Here is a 22,382-nt window from a genome sequence, read left to right as displayed (position 1 = left end):
TGTGCAAAACACACAGAGGACATGTAAAAAAAAAAAAAAAAAAGTCATGTCCGTTTAATAATCTTATTTTTAAGGGACTATGTAGAAAATAAACAGTTAATTGTTGTTATTTAATGTATTGTACCTTTAACGAGGAAGAGGAGAAGGAAGCAAAATATAATCTCAAATAACCGATAATCACATTGGGCAACACTTCTTTTTGTATTTTACTACTTTTCCCCCTGTTTATTTGTCTTTTTACATGTCCTCTGTGTGTTTTGCGCATTGCTTTGACGATCAAGTTTTCAAGTAAAGAAACGTGTAGTTTATAAAATATGACACATTATATTTCATACACTAAACGCAGGTTGCTGCTAATACTTTTTAAAGTTAATATGAATACAAAAATCTGTCGAGCATACAGTAGGCTACTGACAACATATCTCCTCCACCACTGTGTGTTGAAATGGCAAAATGTTTAGGCCTCTTTTCTAGCTTTGACTACACTGTTTCTCACACAGTTTCTCCAACTGCATCTAAACTATTACACACAACTACAGTAAAATACAAATTATAATCAAATAAATAATAATAAAATCCCTATGCTATCAGAGACGCCATGTTTGGCTTTATGCCGCCTCCTAGTGGTCTTTTTGTTTTTAGCAGCTGGGTTATGAACTAATCATATTATATCTTCAAACACAACAGAGATGATCGGGTTTTAGCCTCATTCTATATATATATATATATATATTAAAAAAAAAAATCACTGTACAACCTGTATAATAAAAAAAACGTAAAGCGTGCACGAGCTTTAAAGAGCCCCCCTCGCGCGCGCCCGAGCTGTTGCGAGGGGCGATCGAATCGGGGCCGCGCGCGCAGGACTCATCACAGAGAGGCGTCACGTCACGGATCCGCAGCGACCGACGGAGATGCTGAGGTGACAGGCAGAAGGAGAAAGGGGACGTTCTCGCTCAGACATATTTCGCCCTCCGCTCCTTTTTTTTTTTTTGCAGGCACCGCGACGCCGCCTCTTTCCCATGGACGGTGCGCTCGCTATGGGATTCCGCTCGATGTCGCACCCGCCGCTTCCAAACGTAAAGCATTTTTTGTAACCACACCCGGCTCTTCTTCGGCACAAGGACTGGCCCGCAAAGACCCGAGGTAAGCGTCCAGAATCCGGGGTGGGGGAGGGAGGGAGGGGAGGGGGGGGCGGACCGTGGCAGCGCGGCTCCTTCGCTCCTTCCCTCCTCTGTTCTTTGTCGCCCGCAGCTGCACGCGTTCAGTTTGTTTCCCTGCAAATGTGGTCAGAGCTTACAGACTAACCTCATCCGCGCCAGGCGGGATGAGCTGGCGTGGCCTGTGGACGGCCAAATGTGCGTGGACGCGCCTGAGTAAAATCTGGTGTGGCAACCAACTCGCTATGCAACAGCTCTCCACAGCAGAGCCGGGCAGGCCATTGCAGGGGAAGATAGGTGATTTGATTTCGCGGACCAGAGCGGCAGCTTGCTTGGAACACGCTTTGGGACATTGCTGCAGCTGGCTATCAGTCACATCCCATTAAAAACGCAACCCAGCAGAGGCTTTTTTTTTTTTTTTTTTTTTTTTTTTTTTTTTTAAATCAGTCCTGTTTAATGACTCCTAAAATGAGGCGGTGTTCATTTAAACAAACCAAATATAGCTCCTTAGGTGAATGCATCGTTGATAGCGGAGCCTTCCTCCCACATAAACCCACCTCCAGGTCTCATCCTTCACTATTTCATCTCTCTTGTGTATGATGTGTAGTGACAGGAACCACAGCATGGAGGGCCTCCCTGTGCTGGCTCCCCTCCAGTAGTCAGAGCAGACAGTGTTTTCATTCAGCAGCAGCCCCGGTCCGCCTGTCCTGCTCGGGAACCAGGCCACACTCGGATTAGACAGAAAAATCAAGCAGACATTTAAAGTTTTTGTCCGGTTATTCTCACTGAAGCTGCGTGTTCTGAGGCCTCCGGGGTCAGAGGTGATGCGCTTCTTTTTGTTGTTGTTGTTGTTGTGACTATTCGCTATCTAATCATCTTCTTTGACATTTCATGATGCCTCTGTGTAGCTGTAAACTTGCAGCTTCCAGCAGACCAAAAGGGCAGAGGCGACAGCAAGCTGCAGTCAGCAAATGAAAATGGCACTGCACCATCGTCGCCATGGAGATGCTGGGGTCAGGGGGCGTGATTCATGACCGGAGCTGGGCTGTCATAAATGGGTCTAATTTTTTGGGTCTGAAGCATGCTCCTCCCGGGCCGTTTCTCTTCATTGATGGAGATTCCTGTGGAGGAGGAGGAGGAAGAGCGGAGCCGTGTCTCTCCGTGAGGTGTTAGATTAGTCACAGTGGGAGCCGGCTTGGCTTGTGCAAAGGTGTGTGCACTTATGTAATGTGTGTACAAACTTGTGTTTGATTGCATATGCAGGGCTGACCTGGAGGTCCCATTCCAGCGTCTTTTCCTGCTCCTCTTTGGGTTGTTTCTGTGGGATAGTAAAAAAAAAAAAAAAAAAAAAAAAAGTAGAAGACGGCTCAGAACGAACCAGACTCTTGACCTTAAGAGCGCACGTTAGGTTTGATGACGGAAAACTCCCCAAACATCCTTTGTTTTCCCTTAAAAATGCACATTTCCCTCACATTCTCCCTCTGAAACGTGTAGAAGCAGCCCCTGCTTCTCCTCCCTTGATGAATTTTGCGCAAATTACTTATTCATCCTGCTGTGCATCATGCACAGTAGTTCAGATGTGAAACAAAACATGCCCCCCCCCTCCCGCCCCCCTCTCCTCCGACCCAGACATCAAACATATTCCCTGAAGGAAAACACCAGAACTTGAGGTGACCTTGAAGTTGTGACACAGAGCACAGGTTTTTTTTTTTTTTTTTTTTTTTCATCAAAGTGTTTCCAGCCCATCCCTCGAGGTTGTGAGCGTTTTGTACCGCGTGTTTCTTCTTGGATTCGATGCCGTGCTCTGTGATATTTGCGTCGTCGCCAGTTAGCACAATATCAAGAATTCAACGGATGTTTTCTCGAAGAGCCTTCACTTGCTCCGTGACTACAAAAGATGTTGTTTGACGGTAAAGAAAACAGAAAAGTACATCTTTCAGTGTCTAAACTGACTGAATTCTTGCCAAATTTGACAGAAGTTTTGTTCAAGTTTAGTCAGTGGTGATTTAAAAAGCTACATTCACTTTTTAAGTTCTTCCTGTTTCCTTGTGCTTTCTTTTTTTTGTGTGTCTTGAACTAAACAGAAAACAAAGATGCAGATTTGTAACTTTTCCAGGAGTCTTTCTGCTGCCATGATTCTGGGTACTTTGGTCCAGAGTGAAATAATTCTGTGTGTGTTTTTACTAACAGAAACTATTAGAAAAATATTAGAAAATACAGTCATATTTTACATTCACAAGTGCTGACCTTATTCTTAAACAAAGGTATGTATTTTTATGGGATTACATAATTTCATTGTAAACTGAAGACAGTACAATCTAAAAACACTGTGTATAGTCTGTAAATTGAATGATGCTTGATAGTCTGTCTAAAAATGTGTAATCCATGTGAAATGTACACTGTATGGGCAATTCAATTGAAGTGCATCGTCATATTTTTTTCTAATACTTAACCTTTATGATAACAACAAAGACAACGACTAAATAATGACATTTCAATGCGCCTCTATTGTACTTTGTGCTTGGTTTAGTAATTAACATATGTTAGCACCCCCAAACACTTCACCTTGACCTTTTGTTACTGGACATCAGCATTTAGCTCAAAGCACAACAGGACAGACCCACTGTGGCTGTAGACCGGTCTAGTTTATTTTTAATAGTCAGTCGTATATTTTGTTATGCTCCACTGCTTACTGAAGGCTAACTGTTCTGAGGATCTTATCTAAAAAAAAAAATAACCTTAATTTACTGTATAGAACATGTTCTTAGTAATGTAAGTCTTTCACAAAGAGGACAATATTTTATTATTTCTGAAAATATGAATATAGATTTAATGTCACACAGCTAAATAATGTCATTCACAAGAATTGCAGACCTTAGGACAGGTAAAATGGGGATAAATCGTCACCACGTACTAAAAGAACACAGTTCAACCTGTCCAGTTGTGTCATCTGTGGGTTTGATCGGTGCAGCTGCATCGAGGCCACCTCACTCCTGAGCCCGGGTCACATTTCATGCTCATCATTTTCACCGTTATACAGTCTAACCACGCTTTACCCTCTCCCACCTCCCAACCTCGCCCTGATTGCATGATGGGATTGATTGCCTCCTTGATGTCGGGAGCATGCCCTGTAACCAAATAGCGTTTTGAAGGCTCGTTGCATAACCGTAGATGCCTGCGCGGCGTGTACAGAATGATGAATCGAAGTCGGGTTTGCTGGGTTTGCTCGGAGTGTTCTGAGGCAGACTAAAGGAAGTTACCGGCGCGCGCGCTCTCCAGAGGAATGCTTATCTATGACACGGATGTTGTATAATGCAGGAGCAAAGACACAGCTTTTCCAGAGGAAACTCCATTTGAGTCTTGTTCTATAGGCTGTGTGCTTTTTTTTTGTGCTTTTTTTTTTTTTTTTTTATGTCAATAGTGCTTGTGCTACATGGCAATGCATTTAACAGCACCCCTTTATAATAAGTCCCCTTTCATAAAGGTTAGTAAGTCAGAGGCCACGTACTAGAACATTTGTTTTTGTTCCTCTGGCTGATGTTTATCCTCCAGAAGGAAACTTGTCTTTTAAGCTTTAATTCAATCACGTTCTAGTAAAACCCTCAAAGCACCTGGTGTAAAATCTATTTGTTAAGAAATGTATAACTATAGCAGAGCTGATGCAATTCATTTTTTCAGTTATTTTTAACCAAAATCTTCTGCTGTCAAAATGACTGTTTAGGGTTTCTTGACTCTCTGATAGTAAACAAACTTGCTTTGGATTCTGGATTGTTGTTTGGACAAAAAAAAAAAGCAATTAAAATATGTCAAGATGAATGAAAATGAAATCAACCAAAAAAATGTCACATTATTTACTGATAAAAATAATTGTTACTTGCGGCAGTTACCAGATAGGCGGGATAAAAACAGCTTCAAGTGGGATTTTTCACAATAATTCAACAAAATGTTAGTCTTGTTTTGGGTTTATGACTGATCTGAAAAGTACTAGAAATAAATTAAACATTAATAAAGAGGGAGACATATACATTAGATACATTTAAGAAGTTAGACAGTTGCCGTAATCACTGACTAAGGACTATTTACGTGTTTAAATATTGACTTAAAGTTGCTTTAAAACTGGTATTGGTATTGCAATGTAACCTCATTCATATTTCGATGAGTTGAAGTTATTACAATACATATTTCTGTGGCCTTGAATTAATAATAATTACAAAACTGGAAAGAACTATTGCCATTTCAGTTAATCAGTCCATTTATATAATTATATGCCACAGAATTTCATTTTGAAATCATGCTTTATGTTTATGACGATGCAATATTATTTCATCTGCCGTGGTAACAAACCAGAGCTGAGTACTGAGATCATCCTGACCAAACAGCCAAAGTCTGGGCCAAAAGTCTGACCGTACGCTCTTCTGAAGACGTGCTCCTTGGCTTTCAATGCACAAGATAAATGGCCCGGGGGGAATATGATACTAAGATGAAACCTTTTTGTAATTTAAGACATAAGACTGTTGCCTGCGAGTTTGTCTGGAAGGACAGCTGCTGGCAGCAGGTGTGGCAGCTGCTGCGATGGCCGAGAATCAGAATGCTCCAGTCATTGCGGCAGCGGTTCAACGGGGAGACAGCCGTGTTTTTGTAGATCCGGAGCATAGTCAGTATTGTAGATCTTGTGGGATGTTAGCTCAAGATGCTGAAGTGCAGATATGGCTAAACAACCACATCTCAACCGAGTTATTTCTTACAGGTTTTTTTTGTCTCTCTTGGACTTCCGTAGGGTTCTCCATCAGGTCCCAAATGCTCAGCCCAGTGTGAGGCTGCTGGTCGAGGGGGGGAAGCGGTGAGGGCAGCATCCCTGGTCCACAGACGGGATGAGCGGGGGAGTGGAGCAAGCTGACATCCTAACTGTTCTCTCCCTGGTTAAAGAACGATGGAAAGTGGTAAGTGGCGTGTTTTCCAGCTACAATAGGCAGCGTGTTTGTCCAGCACCGTCTCTGCCTGGCCCCGGCTCGCCCTCTGTTCTGCAAACAACAACTCTTTGTTCATCAAACAATGCTTTCCCCCTGCCTATGAGCTCCTCTGCTTTTCTTCTAAAGTATCTTACATGTGGTTTCGACAGTTTGGGGTCGTGTCTCTCTGTCCAGGTTGTGCTGCGGCAGTATGGGAGATCTAAAAATAGCCCGTATGACTATTTGTGGCAGTGCGGTGTGCTATAGGCAGCGGCAGCAGTGTTCCCTGAGGTCCCAGTGTCTCTCACTGCTGTGCCAGCCCGGGCGCCATGTGAGGCTTTTATTCCTTACTGGCAGCCTGGCACTACTTCCTGTCTTCGGAGGAGCCACGTTACATAAGAGTGCTGCAGCTAATCCCACGACTCTAGCTCCTAGTGCGACACAAAACTGTGCGTGCATGGAGGACAGCGAAGGACACGTGGGAGCTTAGGGGGAAATCAAAGCTCTCGTAGTATTGAGAGGTTAGCGTCAATAGGTAGAACATTAGAGGAGAGCTCAAAGAGTGAATTAAAGACGAGATCTTGGTAAGATCCGTCGCTTTTGTTGGGAACAGATTGCAAACATTCCAGCCTTTATCAGTGCAGACGATCTCGGCACCAAACGCACAAAGCACTGTACAGCATATGCGCACATGTACAGATGAGCTCGTCACTTCGATTTCTGTCAGATAACCGTAAAAGTTTGTTTTGTTATTCTACATCACAAAAAGTGTAAAAAGTGAGAACTATTACAAAATAAATACCTCCATAGGTTTTTAGTGTTTCAGTTTTCTAGATTTTACATATTTGTTAACAACATCCAAAACAGTTTTTGGGGCTGGTTTATCTTAATGGAAACCATTTTTTAATTTTTTTTATTTTAAACTCTTGCAGTGACTTCAAATTAAGTGTAATCAAGGATTTATTGCACTGTTTAGATTGCCACGGCATAGATTCAAGTACAATCTCTTCTGTTTTCAGTCGTAAACTCTGTCATGCATTGCACCTGACTTACGTGTACGACATTGTTTCTTTTTGGCCCATATGGCAGAGGGGCTCTATGGTCGATTTTTAATCAAATGTGGCAAAACTAATGACATTTTTTGCTAATTAAAAATGTTGAACATTCTGCCTGTTGGCTTTGTTAGTGTGAGCTTGTTAACATGCTGATAATCACGTTTCTTTTAAAAGCACTGGTGTTACGGACTCTTACAGTCCTGTTTAGGCCTGATAGCGATGATTTAAGCTGACATCAATCCTTTTGCTTAATCGTTAGAAAACAGCTGCATGAAAATAACACAAATGTCATATTTCTGTCACTATTTCCACTTTGTTTTCCACCGTTTGAAGTTTAACTCTTTTAAAGACATCATCTTGTTGTCATCTTTTTCTGCTGTGGTGTAAAGGCACATGAGTTGAGAATTAGCGCCATGATAGTACAGTGTTTATTTTGATTATTGGTATCTGTCATCGTCGGCGATTCCTTTGTATATTTAAGTTCTTATATCTGTCTTGTGCAGTTTTTGTTTGTAAAGCTTAAAATCCAAACAGAAATATTATTTTTATTTATATGTTCCAATGTCCAGTGCCAATAAATGGCACTTCTTCTTCATGAAGTCTATATGCATCATTAAACTATGATTATACTCTCAATAATAGACATTTAACACGAGCGTACACACGTATTCACGAATACAGCACAGAAATCAGTATCACCTTCGTATAACAAGTTTAATTCAGATTTTCTCTTCCGTGCCCACATTGCCATGGCAGCAGTGCTATAATGGACATCGCTGTGATTTTGTGCTGTTGCTGCCAGAGAAACTGAAATATCAAATGTGTTACCGAAAGATTGGTTCTGGTGCTATTGTGTTGGACTTGATGCCGACCTCAACCTCGCCCCTTTCACTCTTTAAACGTTGTATTTTTTTTTTTTTTTTCATATGAAGTTCTGACACAGTGTCTCATCGTCTACCTCCAGGTGAAGAAGATCGGGGGTGGTGGGTTTGGGGAGATCTACGAGGCGCTGGACCTGCTGACGCGGGTCAGCGTGGCACTGAAGGTGGAGTCGGCCCAGCAGCCCAAACAGGTGCTGAAGATGGAGGTCGCCGTGCTGAAGAAGCTCCAGGGTGAGTCGAAATGGATTCAGCGGCTTCAGTTACTGGAACTGGTTGATTCTCTCTGACACAGTAACCTATTGAGTCACCCCATAGCGCGGATATTGTGTGTACCATCATCGTTGGACAAAAGCAGATTTCAGATTTTCTCCTGTGTTGATGAGAATAATAAAAATTAAAAAAACACGGGAAGAAGACTCTGCTTCTTCGCTTGTTTTTTTTTTCCTCAGCAAATCCAGGAAATGTCTTGTTGGTAGAAAATGCAGGGATCGCTGATGTACATCAATAGCAGGGTAGAATAATCTCTCCCTCTGAGACCAGATATAGATCATCTGACTCATCTGAAGACACAATTTGGCCCCGAGTTCAGCACAATTTACTTCGGTCTCTGCAGTGGAAAAAAAAAAACCACCACCAGAGTGCTGTCCGTGCTGCTCGACGGGAACATCAGATAAATTGTTCTGTGGCTCAAATCTTATGTTTTAATGGCGGTTTATTGATTTGGGGTTTTATTTTGAAAGTTTGAGATCACAGTGGGAATAGATAGGAAGTGTATGTTGGTGCATTTGGACACTTCTGATCTCTCACAGTAGAGAAACAGGATCAACAGGAGAACCCCCTTTAGAGTTGGCTGGTTGTATATTTTTACTCCTTTCTCTTTGTTTTTTTAAAACGGTCTTTTCCCTTCTCTCTTCCTTCCTTCCTTTTAACCACCGTGCCTTTTTTTTGCTGTCCCTCCTCTGACAAGAAAATCAATGTGCTGGGATCATGTTTGCTATCCAATGGCTTTGGCCTGAAGCATCATGGTTCTGTTGCTTCCCGAGGGAACCAGGATGTAACTTGAGGCGGGCTGAACTCCAGCTCCCCCAAACATTGCTTACCCGCCCAGCTGTAAAGAGTAAACATTGACCCACCTCATAGGAAGACTTCATGGGTCATAGTGAACTCAATTTATTTCACTGCATTACCTAAACTAAGAATTTGGTCACAGTATGCAAGCTAGAAAGTCCTATTTTTTAACAATTCACTGAGTAACTCTGGGGCGTGGCTGCAGACAACCTGCCAGAGCAGCAATGTCCTCTGAGACCAGAGCACACACACCCTCACACATGCACAAACACACAAGCCATTCATGCACATGTGCGTCGTGCTCTATAGCCTATAAATCAGCATATATATTCATACAGGGAAGCTGGTGATGGGAGGGCAGGGAGCTCAAGTGACTGGAAAGGGAAGGACAACCAAATACGTACACACACACACACACACACACACACACACACATCATCGTGATTCATACAGCCATTCTGCATCTGATGATCAAACGATGCAGCAGATGTGAAGTGAGGTGACCTCATCTGTTCATGCGAAAGTATCCTGAAGCTGTCTTGTCCTCCTCCTCCTCCTTCTTCTTCTTCTCTCAGGTAAAGACCACGTGTGTCGCTTTGTGGGATGTGGCCGCAACGACCGCTTCAACTACGTGGTGATGGAGCTCCAGGTCAGAACCAAGGAAGAAGCATTTATACATCAATTATTTTATGCTTCTTTTAGAGCCCAGTGTGACAATTCAGGCTACTGATGAAAAAAAATCTGTTTCAATACTCAGTTTTGAGTTCTGCAATGTCCTACGTTTGCAGTTTTTTCTTTCTGTAGGAAGAATTTCAATAAAATGCTTAATTTATAAGAAATAAAAGTCATCATTTCTCTGTTTTTAACACCCTGTGGTCTACTATGTTCTACTATGTTCATTGGCATAGTGGCTAAATTTTAAGGCAGATAGTGCTCCATGACAGATAACAGTGAGTCATTGTGCTGACTTGTGTGACTGCTGAACTACATTTTAGTATCTCCAACTATGCTGTCATTGTCTCCTGTGGTCAGCTGAAGTTCTCACTTTAATGCAGTCCCATGTCAGACCCTGTTAAGACTCTGACCTTGGTTTGACTTTGTTGACTGAGAGACGTCATGCCTGTCTCTTACAGGATGTTGTTGATGTACAGGGATCGGTTACAAGAAATCAAGCCAAATAAATATTTCAGAAAAATCTAAAAATACTGACACAGGAATAATTTAGCAACTAATGTACATTGAAGTAATCTAGAATTATGGGCAACTGAATATTGCATATCTGAGCTCCAAACATACATGCTCTCTGGAGAGTATGAAGCAGAAAACTATGTTTATAGCAATAATATTTCTCGGTTGAACCTCAAACGGCAGGCTTGTTGGCATAGTTCCATTCGTTGCCTCCACAACATGAGGTTGTCTTACTCAAGTCATGATCTTGAGATCATGACCACATAGTACTTTGAGATTGTGTGGTCGTGTTGTGATTGAAATGACTACACTCACAGGAACATGTATTCCATGTTGCAGCAAAAAGAGAACTTGAACAAATAATAGTTTTGGCCTTTTTTTTTTACCATATCTGTTGAGGTTTTTTTTAAGGGGTCAGGCCCAGCGGGAAATTGATCAAATCTTGCACATGTTCTTTCAGGGTCGCAACCTGGCCGACTTAAGGAGGAGTATGACTCGGGGAACATTCAGCATCAGCACCACTCTGCGCCTGGGGCGGCAGATCCTGGAGGCCATAGAGAGCATCCACTCTGTCGGCTTCCTGCATCGTGACATCAAACCGGTGCGTCACAGAGAGCCGTGCGCAGCAGAGGATATATCTGCTTGGTTCTTATTTTATTACCTCGCACTTGTGTTACCATGGGGATATTTCTATTCCTATTGTCTTTGTGACTGTGGCATTTCAAAAAAAATATTGGCTGCTGGTATTGTTGCTGATTCAGTATTTTGCTTTTCGACTGCTGGCTTACAGGAAGTTGGCTCAGCCTAAGTGTTGGCTCGATGCCCAAAAGTCACATAATGTAAATATTGTTTGTCTTCTGAGCCACTGCATTATATTATAGTGCACCATTGAAACACATTTATCACCCAAGAGCTTTATGAATAGAAATAGACATTAAGTTTTATTGCAGTTACATTTCACACCTCATCAGATTTTCTTCTAATCTTTGTCTCCTTTCCATCCTCCTGTTCCTGCTTCAGTCTAATTTCGCCATGGGTCGCTTCCCCAGTACCTGTCGAACCTGCTACATGCTGGACTTTGGTTTAGCTCGCCAGTTCACCAACTCATGCCAGGAGGTCCGACCTGTAAGTGCCTTTTTCTGTTACTGAGCTTAAACCCTTACTTATCAATATTTTTGTATTAACAATGGATCTCATTTCCGTGTGTAATGCAAAAAAGATCACTTGCAATGATTAAACCACTGAGAATCATTGGTTGATTGGGCAGTCTTTTCACTATGTTTGAGTTTTTGTGTATGGTAAAGCTTATTGTTTTGGTTTTACAGATATTTAACCTCATTTCTTGCCACAGATAAGATTTTTTTCAGGCAAAAAAAAAAAAAAAAAAATCGAAAGTTAACGACTAGCTGGTGAACATAGAAACTGTGTGTAGCACATGTTTGCTGACAGGTTTGCCAAAACTTTATTAGGTGATATGTCTGTTTTGTTTACATTTTGTTACACTGTCATCTAGTGGCTAAACATGTAATTAATGGAGGTTTAATGTTAGAAATGCTAATTAGGGTTTATGGTTAGAAGTTACAGCATGTCTTTTTTTTTTTTTGTGTTCTTTTTATCAGAGTTTTGCTGAATTTCTGCAGGTCTGGTTTGGATTGAACAATAAACAGATTACATTTCATCTGTATCAGCATTTAATGGCTGTATCTGTCTTTATTTGTCAGCCCCGTCCAGTGGCAGGGTTCAGGGGAACAGTCCGCTATGCATCTGTCAATGCACACAAGAATAAGGTCAGTATCTGTCTTAGCATTTGTGCAATCTGTGATGTTGTCCCACATGGCTCTATCTATCCACTACCTTCTCTTCTTTTATCGTGATTCGTTGACAATCAAACACAAATTAACATGGATTTGGTGTAATTCTGCAGGAGATGGGTCGTCATGACGACCTGTGGTCTCTCTTCTACATGCTGGTGGAGTTTCTGGTCGGTCAGTTGCCGTGGAGGAAGATCAAGGACAAAGTGAGGACGACCAAAAAACTGAACAGCTCTGCCCGTGTTCCTCTAAGTGATCAGATATAACAGAAGGGCGTTTGTTCATTTTCAGGAACATGTGGGGAAGCTGAAGGACACTTACGATCATCGTCTGATGCTCAAACACCTGCCGGCAGAGTTCGGCGTATTCTTGGAACACATCGCCACCCTTGATTACTTCACCAAGCCCGACTACCAGGTGACACCAGGGTCTAATTTGGGTTTAATAAAGAGCGAAGGCTTTACCCTATTATTATTATTATTTGCTGATTTCAGGAGCAGTTTGATATTTCTCCTGCTCAAAACCAAATTTAATTGTGCAGGACATGACCTTTTAGAGGTCTGCTCAAGTTCATATGTCTTTAAGCACCAAAAGTGTTTAAAGTGTCCATATTTGGTTGACTTCCGTGGAATTATCCGGAATAAAAAAAGTCATAAAAAGGTTGATAATGTATTTTTTGTGTTGTTACAGCTGCTGATGTCCGTGTTTGACAACAGCATGAAAACCTACAATGTTGTAGAAAATGACCCCTATGACTGGGAGCGGACCAGTACCGATGGCACCCTGACGATCAGCGCCAGTGCCACAACGCCACAGCATCACACCCGCCTCACTCCGGCACACATGGGGTAAATATATATCAAATTATAAGAGCGCATGATAATATATATATTTTTTTATAGGTTCCATATTTTCAGTAACTCCAGCGGTGCCTTGCTTCTTTTTTCTTAATCGCCTCAAACATGAAATAATGTGTCCACCTTTTGTTGTTGCAGTATGGCAAATGCCTCTCTGATCCCTGGCGACCTGCTGAGGGAGAACACAGACGAGGTTCTGCAGGACGAGCAGCTCAGCGACGCGGAGAACAACCCTGTTCCCGAGCGCATGCCGGGCTCTCCCCTCCACCCACACCGCAACCAGGAGGCTGACGTCTGGGAGGAGCTGGATCGCAACCGTAACCGCATCAGGACGGCAGTCTGGAAGGTACGCCTCATCAGGGAAATCTGCAAGGATCTCTGCAGAGAATCAGGAACCTAAGTTAAAATTCACCTGTTACACTCTATAATGTCTGGCTCCCACAGGCGGCCACAGAGGAGGAACACAGCAACAACCAGGGCAACCAAGGACCCCAGAGTCCATACGCCGGGCCCAGCCTGGGCTCCCCTGTTAAACTGCACTCTGAGGTGGTGGCTTCAGACCGTGACGGCCCTCTGCTGAGGAAGCTCCGCAACATCCACAGCTTTGAGCTGGAGAGGAGGCTTGGCCTCGAGTCCAAGCCCAGTCCGGAGCGCTTCGTGGATGCCTGGTAAGTCTGTAAAGTAACCAATCCATGTTAACATCAATTTATTTTTCCCTGACTTTTCCTTTGGGTCATTTAGAGAGTTGATTGTTTGCTTCTGTCTTGTGTCTTTTCAGTTCAGCAAAGCAGCTCGGCACCCAGCACCAGGAGAAGGGGGCTGACGGAGCTGCAATCGTCCCAGTAACTCAGGGTCAAGCTGGAACTGCTGGAGAGCGTCCTGATAGGATCTGGCACTACGATGAGGAGTTCCTGTCTGGTGGTGGTTCTCCTAAGCCAGCTTCCCCTGGATCTTTGGAGCAGGGAGAGGGGGCCGCCATCAGTGGAGGCTTCGTGGCCCTCAATTTGAGCTCCGGGAGGCAGGACATTGACTCGAGGGAGTGGGTAATGGTGGAGCGGCCCAGTGGCTCCCCGGGAGCCAAGGCTGCCACCAGCCCTTCGGAGGAGGATGAGGAGCCGGAAGTGCTCCAGCCACAGGAACGGTCTCCTGGATGGGAAAAGGGCAGCCGAAGCCCAATCTTTGGTAAAGCTAAACAAGAAAGCACGGGTTCCTCCAAGGGAAGTGCAAAAATGGACAAGTTGGAGCTTAGCGTGGGCCCTGTAGGGGCTCTGCCCCCTGTAACCCCTACCAGCCCAGCTGAAGCTCTGGCTGAGGGAGTCCTCACTCAGGTAAGCCCCTTCATCTGAAGGTCATCTCACAACATGTCATACATGATACTGACTGTAGTCAGCATTTTACAAAGTTAAAAAGCTGCACAGAGTCAGAGTTCTAGGTATAGAACTACAATGCTAGTATCATAAAGTTCCACCAGCTGCATCTTGCTGCAGTTTGAAGCTAAATGTTACTGCTTTGTGTTCGCTCGCTTCTTCACTTGTGTGTATAGGTAAAAAAAAAAAAGATACTTGTGACACAACTTCAGAGCTTTTAATCAGATCACAGCATGGGAGAAAGAGAGCTTTTGGGTTTGAAGTGCACTTTAATTTGCATTAGATATCATGCATTATATTTTCCTTATTTGCAGACATTTGGTTCTTTGGTTGTTTCCAAAATGTGTTTTTTGATTTGCTTAGCTTAAATTACTTTTTTGCTTCTTTGCTATACATGACTTCCCAGGAGCCCACTGAGTCCAGTTCAAATCTCTGTGTCCAACTTTGTTTTTATTTAAATTATTGACCAGCTTTTTAAACCACAAAGAGGATGATCGCGCTGACTCTCCCCTCGCTCTCCTACGACCAGAACTACTGCTTCCAAGTTGAAAATGTACTCGCCACAAACATCCTACCTCGCCTCCCTCCTCCTTTATTAACCTAAGAGCATCGCCAAGACTATCTCCATGATCCTTTCGTCGCTTTACCTGTTCGATACAGCTGTACGTCGTGCTCCCCCACCCTCCTGCTTGTCCTTCCTCACAATACGTCCACCAGACCTTCCTCCATCTTCTCACTCCCTCACCGATCTCACAACCCACTCCTCTCTCCACCTCCCACTTCTTCTCCCTCCCCTCTCTTAGCTCCCCACCTCACCTCCGTCTCTACCCGAGGAGGTCATGGCCCGGACGTCCAGCCCCAACCCTCTGCGCTCTCCCAGCCCTCACACCCTCCTCACCACCTTGTCGGACCCGCTGCACCAACGCCAGCCGCCGGGCATGAGGCGCAGCCAGTCTGTTGACCAGCAACCGCAAGAGCGCCCCTCCTCTTCCTCGTCCTGCCACGCCTCCCTACCTCTGCCACCAAACCCCGCCCCCGGCACTCGCTCGCCCAGTCGCAGGAAACTGCCGGCCATCCCTGCGGGTGCCGCCAACACCAAGTATCCCTCAGTCATACGCATCACGCGTGCCCAGCTTCAGCAGGTGATGAGCCCGTCACAACCCCGTTAAAAACAAACCTCCATTCAGCATCTCCTTCCCATCAGTAGCAATAAACCGCCTGTCAACATTTCTGTTCTTTCTTTTGTTTTTTTTTTCTTTTGTTTTGTTTAAGTTGCTTCTTCTTTGTTCGTTTCGGCTTGCTTCTTGTGTTGCTGTCAGGCAGCTCTCTCCAGAAACCATGAAGGGCATTGTGCAGGCCAGGCAGAGCATGGGTCAGATGTGTCCTTGTGTCTGGACATGTGTTCTTGTGATCTGAATAGGGTTGTGTGTTTGTCTGATTGTGGCATGTGTGTTTGGAATGTCGAGTCATGACTACAGGTTGCATGGTCTCTTTTGTTTCAGATCGTCTTTGTCCTCTCTATCTTTCTCTTTCTCTCTCTCTCCCTGTATTTGTTCCTCACCCTCTCTTCGCTGAAGCCCCCTGCGAAGTTGCGTGAACGTTTCCTGTCCTACTTGCCGGTTTAGTACTCACAGCTTGACTGACACTGCCATAGCACTTTGTGTGTTTCGGTCTGATAATGGTAGCTATGGTACTGCATGCTGTTGCCAAACCAATCACCATTTATTACCGCATATTATAAAATTTCTTCTCTGCTCACACATCTGCATCAGGCTCTTGCTGCAGATCTACAGCACAACTCGACATGTTGTGGTCTATCAGCAACAGACCTTTGACAATTAGAATATTATTCCCATTTGTAGGGTGTTGGTTTTACACTAACGACCCTGTGTCCTTTTCTTTCCTCCCATGTCTCCACCTCTCTACCCCCCTCCCCCCTCCAGCTGACGGCCCAGCGTCCGTCTGGGCTGTCCTCCCAGTCAGGATCAGACAGCGCTCTTCTGCTGGAGAGGCGCGGTGAAGCTGAAGCCGACGGTCAACAGGCCCAGGAGCACACAGTGGACATCAGCTCCCCCCAGGACCTGGTGCCCACCCGCCCAGGGACACCGACAGACCCCCTGGCTGAGATGCTGGTCAATGGAGACAGCCACACGAAAGCTCCAAGCCCCGTGCCAAGCCGCATATCTTCCCCCCGTTCGCCACGCTCGCCTCCTCCACGCTCACCATCCTCTCCACGCTCGCCTCACTCTCCTTGCTCCCCTCACTCTCCTTGCTCCCCTCGCAGTCCTGTGTTCGCCAACAGCCGACTCTCCCCGACTGTTAACAGCCAAAGGGATTTAAGTAACGGAGCTTTCCCTAAGCTGAACGAGTCTGGCTCCACACCTTGTGCCGCAGAGCCTCAGCTAAGGCCGGAGGAGGGCGGAGAAGTGAACCTGGCCCTAGAACAGGCCATTAGCCCCGCCTTCTCCTCCCCAGCTGCCCCCCGTAAGGACCCCAGCCGCAGGCATAGTCGCATCCCTGTGTTTGAGCCCTCCAGCCTGCTGGAGCTCCCTCCTCCGGGGTCTGCCAAGGAGAAGCTCCTGCAGAAAAAAGCCAGCCACCATGGCCCAGTCCCCTCTCCCACCGCCTCGCCGTCCCTCTCCGACAGGCGCGGCCCCATGGTAGCTTCCCTCGCGAGGGACCCGCTGTCCTCCACCTCTGACCGCTCCCAGGACGAGGACTCTCTCATGGGCTCCCGTTCTGACCGCCAGGGAGACGATGCTGCGTCCCTGTCCTCCTCCTCGAGCCCCCTGTCCCGCAAGAGCAGGATCCCGCGTCCAGTTCATTCGGCCTCCTCTGCTGAGCAGCTGGCTTCTCAGTTCCAGCCGCGCCCCCCTCCTGGAAAGCCGCCTTGCCGCCCCACAGTGGAGGGCAGGTAAATAGTTGAATTGCATCTTTTGTTCTCATGTCTGAAAATGATTGTTACACATTTAGCGTTTAGGATGAACAGCATGCCAGGAACTGCATGAAGACATAAAAAGACATTAAGCCTTAAATCACCTTCCTGACTGATTCTATTCTTCTTTTTTTTCTTGATTGTATTATTATGTAAAATTAGAAGATAAACCACTCTGTATTCTAATCATATCTTTTTATGTAATCCTTACATTACTGAAACTATTTCTTGGTTGGGCACAGTTGCCTTCCTATAGTTGTCCTTGTAAGTAGTCCATATCTGTGCTTAAAACTACAACTGTAGTTCTGGCATTTGTTTTTACTTTGGAAAGGGACAAGCTTGCTGTTTGCTAAACTAAGCTAAGCTACCATCACTGCTACAACTATCAACATGATATTGATCCATTTATTATATTATAATACTATATTTCCTGGTTTGCTTTGAAATACATGAATTCATACCTTTCCTTTTGCACGCATTCAGGCTTCGGCGTTACCGCATCCGAGCTGGCAGCACCAGTGACTCTGACCTCCTGACGTGCCTCGCTCAGCTGATGCACGGTTCCCGCGGCTCCCCCCTCCACCACCGCTCCTCAGCTCAGCACGGGGGCTCGAGGATGGGCATCTGCAGCCTGACGAGCTCGCCGCACCACCATCGCAGCTCCAGCGCCTCCCCGCGCAGCTCCTCCTCCCTGCAGCGCTCCGTCAGCTCCTCGCCCTCCCGCCACGAGCACCGCGGCGCCGGGGTCAGCGGCTGCCTGGCTCGCAGCCGCTCGCCTCCCAGCTTCTCCGGCTCGCCACCTCCCCGCCGCTTCTACCCCCACCACCAGGATACTTGTTGTAGCCGGCAGGCGCGCACGGGCCCCTTCCACCTGTCCAGGGGGAAAGGCTGCAGCCGAGAGGGCAAGTGCTCCAGCAAGCTGAGCAGATAGTCGCCCACCAGATCGTGTCGCCATAGCAGAGGATGGGGAGACTCCAGTTGCGATAGGATAGACATCAGTCCGAATAAAAGCCTGAGTCTTCCTGTGTAATCATAGAAAAAGATCCCGTTTCCCTTTTTTGGCCGTTAGTCTGAACTTTACACGTTTGACCACTTCCTAACGTTCTCCTCGTTCCTACTTGCAAGCAGGCTTTGTCATTCATTTATGTTCCCGGCTGTAGATAGTTAGTTTTGTATCAAAGGCTGTTGGACTTAAGAATTGAGAGTTCTGTGTTGCAGAAGCCGAGATATCTTGAATTTTGGTCGGTTAATCTCCAAAATCTCTGCATTTCCCATAACTCAATAGCGTCTTTGGTCACCCCATGATGAGAGAGCCACAGAGGACATTATACATCTGTTTACAGGCTGAATGACGATACATGGCGGGCGAACTCGACATCTTCATGGGTAAAATCGGTACCAGGCGAGGAATGTCGACATGTCGAGCTCCTCATTTTACGTTTAATGTCATACTGGGGAGTTTAACAGTGATGCTGCAAAATGAAATCGTGACTTCCTGAGGCAGGCAGCACTACAATACATAAATCAATAGTTAGCTGGGCCCGAGGGCACATAAATACAAGTTTCCTGCATATACAACTTTGATCCATCCTGCACCACAATATATACTAACTTATTTATCCTCAGTATTAATGCACTTGAATCATACTGATGGACATTCAGTGTAGCTTGATTAAGTATTGGCCTGGGGTTGACTCAGTTCACTCCTCTGCTTTTGGGGATTGCAGGCAGGGTATAATATTTACTTTATGCTAAATGTGAATGCATAAAGCCAGAATTTTGTGTACAGTTGTATTTATTGAGATATTTATTTTGATGCTTAGCGACGCTTACGACTCCTACCCTCTTAAATGTGTGATCGTGGATGTGTGGTTTGGTGACCTTCACGTTAGTTTTAAGTGTTCAATCGAAGGGATTACTCAAAGTGACCCTTCATACAATCAATCGTGTAAAAGTGCGTGAGGACACACACCTTTTTGTGCCTACTGTGTTGCCGAGAGGGAATCGCAATGTCTCACTGGATAAAGAGATTACAGGTTAGAATAGTGCAACTGCTTTTAGATCCGAAGGCATTAATGGAACGTGTATTTTACAGTCTTGTAGTAGCGGTAGTAAGCTGATGAATAATGTTTAGACACAGATGTTTGTCTCAGCGTGTGCCTTGGCACTTTTGGGCAGCTCGAGGATTCACTCTGGTGTGTAATTAGAAAACAAACAAAAAAAAAGGAGCCAAAAAAACAGACTTGTGCCAGCGGTTATAAGACAAGCCTTTTCATTACTATTCATTTATGTACAGAAAGTAGCAACACAAAGGTTTGTGAATCAAACACAATTTGAGCAACAGTTTACTTGAGAACAAAGTAGCTATTATTTGTAATGACAAAAAAGGGAAAAGTTTCCCGTTTTAGGCGTCCTGTGTACAGACCAGGTCAGTGTTTCAGATTAAAGCTCTGAACAAATGAGAATTTCCGACCTAAAAAAAAAACCATTTTGTCAAATCTTACTAAAAGTGGAGGCCATATGTACATATATATCTCTCACACCAAAACTATGTTTCCAAGCCTCCGTGTGCAAGAATGTTTAATTTTCTTTTTCTATCACGACACACAGTATGTTTTCTGCACAAGGCGAAGGTATCGTTTGTGTTTCATTTAATCTGGATTCCTCACTGAAACTCTCCTCCACAACCTCTTCCCACTCCTCTGCTTGTAAGATACTGTTAAATAACTCCAGGCTCCTTCCAACGCTACTCTTTGCATGCTCAACAGAGAAAAATGACCGAAAAAATATCAGTCACCTACTGAGTAAATAGCTGCGTACCACTGACCATCACACGGCATTTATCCTGTGACGATTTGAGATCTTCAGTACTCATTTCCCCCCCCTCGCATCTGATGTTCGTTTCCTGCACTGACTTGAGATGATTGTGTCGCTGGAATATGATGGACTGTATTTTTCTCAATGCGTCTATCTGACATGATGCACAAAACGATTTCAAAGGACACTTTGCTGTGTTTTTAAGTCTTGTATCGTGGGAAACGACACGAGTTGAGTTAGACACGAGTCTAAGATATTCCTGCACATACGGAAAAAGGACAACAACAACAACAAAAATCACATTGCCAAATATTTTGATAAGTTTTGCAGATGTGGTCTCGAATTGAGATGTGATAAATATGAGGGTGCAAATGGGCACATCGCTTTGTAGATGTGAAATTGTTGGACTCGTGCAGATCTCGCAGGTACCTCCGCTATACTCCCAGAGCAGCTACGATGACTAATCCTGAAGGCAGACAGCGTTCAGTCAGTCAGCCGCCTTAATGTCTCTTCTCTGCCCCTCTGTGCATAGCGAGGGATGACTGAGCCTTGTCTGTGTTGGAGATCATTCCACTATTAGGCCAAGCCAAGCCTTCCTGTCACTTATCTTTTGTCTAAAAAAAAAAAAAAGGCATGTGCCACCACGGCTGCCAGCGTGGCCAATATATCACCACTCAATTCAGCTCTGACAGACTTTTGTGAATACAAAGCTGTGCAAGAGCTCCCCGTATTTTTTCAGTGAGAGTTCGTGGACCATTTATCGATTGACTGGTGGAAATTGGCAAATTTCAGGTCGCATTATTCAAGGTGTGTCTGTTTGTGGTGTGATAACTGTGTGCTCTCAAACAGGGCTGTGCAATTTCTACGTCGCCAGCAATCAATCTTTGAATTCTCCCTCTTTAATCGACTCTTGATTTCAGGCTCACAGATCTCAAGATTTTTCAAGCTTTTGAAGTTCAGAACGCTGTTGTGCAGACTTTTAATATATACCTGTAAAATATTCAAAGTAATATTTAAATAAAATCATTATTGTACAACCATAACTTATATGCTAACAGGCTTCAGTGAAAGGGAGGGACAGACACTAAACAGTGCTGCTCGTTTTAAAAGATAATCAGATTTTTCTTCTCATGTTTTTTTTTGAAATTATTATCGCACATAAGTGGTGTGTAGTTGTAGTATTAGTGTTACCTCCCAAATGAGATTCTCCTTGTCACTTCTTAAAGTGGCCTGCTGATAGAAAGGTGTCATATTTATAGTAGCTTGTTGGTATTTGTGGTGACAGATACCCACAGACCAACATAACAAAACCCAGCTGTTTTGTTTTATTTTGAAAAGGTGAGACGGAAACTAATAAAAGCTTTGGTGTGCACTTGTACACTTCTCATGTCATAACATTGGATTATTTGTTGATACCTTATAAATACTTGACAGAAATTATTTATTGTGACCTTTTGCTCATTTGCCCATCCATCATTTTGACTTCAATTGTTTAGATTTTTTAATGGTTGATATTTTTATGTTGTAATGTATGTCATGGTTTTGAATTGTAACTGTACAGTCTCAAGGAAAGAATGTAACAAGTGGGAGTTTTGCATTGTATATAAACCTGTAATTATTTATGTTTATTCTATCATTTGTATCATATCAATGCCTTGTACAGTGTTTTTTTTCCTTTTTGTTTTAAAATTATTTTGTATTTTATTTTTATAAACTGGTTATAAATAAAATACTCATTCCGCATGCAGACAGAATTATGTGTCAGATTCCTGTTTATAATCCTGAAATGTTGGGCACAGGACAAGTACACAAATAGCTATTATATTAGGAAATAAATTTGTTTTTGTAAATTCACTGGACTGTCATACTGTTTTTGTTTTATATAGTTCACACGAGTGATCCTAAATTGGCTGTAACCTAAATCCAAACATGGGTCTAAAACTGCCAGCCAAAGCATACTTTTTTTTTTGAAGGTCCCCCAAATATTAGTAATTTAGAAATTAAAATTAAGGAAGTAAAATTTCTATACAGTTACAAAATAGTATACATAAAGCAAACATGGTGAAACAAAAAGTTATTCGGAGTATCATATTGTGCTACATGTGCAATGGCAGGGTATAATGGGGGTATTTATGTTTATATATGTATAACTATTTGAATAGCATTCAATCTGCTGAATAAGAACATTTTATAATATACAGGTGACAAACCAGACTAACAGTAAGACAAATCTTTTTTTTTTATAACTCTGCATTATATTAATAATAACAAGTTATGTCATTATTTCATAATGCTAT

General features: G+C 43.9%; 1 protein-coding gene across 3 annotated transcripts; it reads left to right on the top strand.

Moving 5' to 3' along the window:
- The first annotated feature begins 834 nt into the window (after positions 1-834).
- Positions 835-21,939, top strand: ttbk2a (tau tubulin kinase 2a). 3 transcript variants are annotated; one of them, XM_069152708.1, is made up of 16 exons: positions 835-1,143; positions 5,935-6,097; positions 8,126-8,273; positions 9,686-9,759; positions 10,759-10,899; positions 11,319-11,423; positions 12,020-12,085; positions 12,223-12,315; positions 12,401-12,526; positions 12,800-12,957; positions 13,105-13,312; positions 13,411-13,634; positions 13,745-14,294; positions 15,137-15,475; positions 16,277-17,247; positions 17,752-21,939. In XM_069152708.1, the coding sequence occupies exons 2-16, from the start codon at positions 6,029-6,031 to the stop codon at positions 18,197-18,199; spliced, it is 3,720 nt and encodes a 1,239-aa protein (XP_069008809.1). In that variant the 5' UTR covers positions 835-1,143; positions 5,935-6,028; the 3' UTR covers positions 18,200-21,939. The 3 variants fall into 3 exon arrangements, with proteins under 3 accessions (XP_069008809.1, XP_069008811.1, XP_069008810.1); XM_069152709.1 differs by lacking the exon at positions 835-1,143 and adding an exon at positions 2,933-3,067; XM_069152710.1 differs by lacking the exon at positions 15,137-15,475 and having other exon boundaries at positions 837-1,143.
- Positions 21,940-22,382: the final 443 nt, after the last annotated feature.

The sequence above is a fragment of the Embiotoca jacksoni genome, unplaced genomic scaffold (assembly GCF_022577435.1).
Source record: "Embiotoca jacksoni isolate LCO1_2020_lvr unplaced genomic scaffold, fEmbJac1.0.p SCAF_18, whole genome shotgun sequence".
Lineage (NCBI taxonomy): Eukaryota > Metazoa > Chordata > Actinopteri > Embiotocidae > Embiotoca > Embiotoca jacksoni.
The sequence above is the reverse complement of the archived record's forward strand: the minus strand, read 5'-3'. Positions and strand labels throughout refer to the sequence as shown.

What these genes read in the sequence shown, in the direction of transcription:
- ttbk2a (XM_069152708.1), top strand. Translation starts at nt 6,029, where the DNA reads ATGAGCGGGGGAGTGGAGCAAGCTGACATCCTAACTGTTCTCTCCCTG. An exon ending in TGCATCGTGACATCAAACCG is followed by an intron (nt 10,900 to 11,318) that starts GTGCGTCACAGA and finishes TTCCTGCTTCAG; the next exon opens with TCTAATTTCGCCATGGGTCG. An exon ending in CGCCCCACAGTGGAGGGCAG is followed by an intron (nt 17,248 to 17,751) that starts GTAAATAGTTGA and finishes GCACGCATTCAG; the next exon opens with GCTTCGGCGTTACCGCATCC.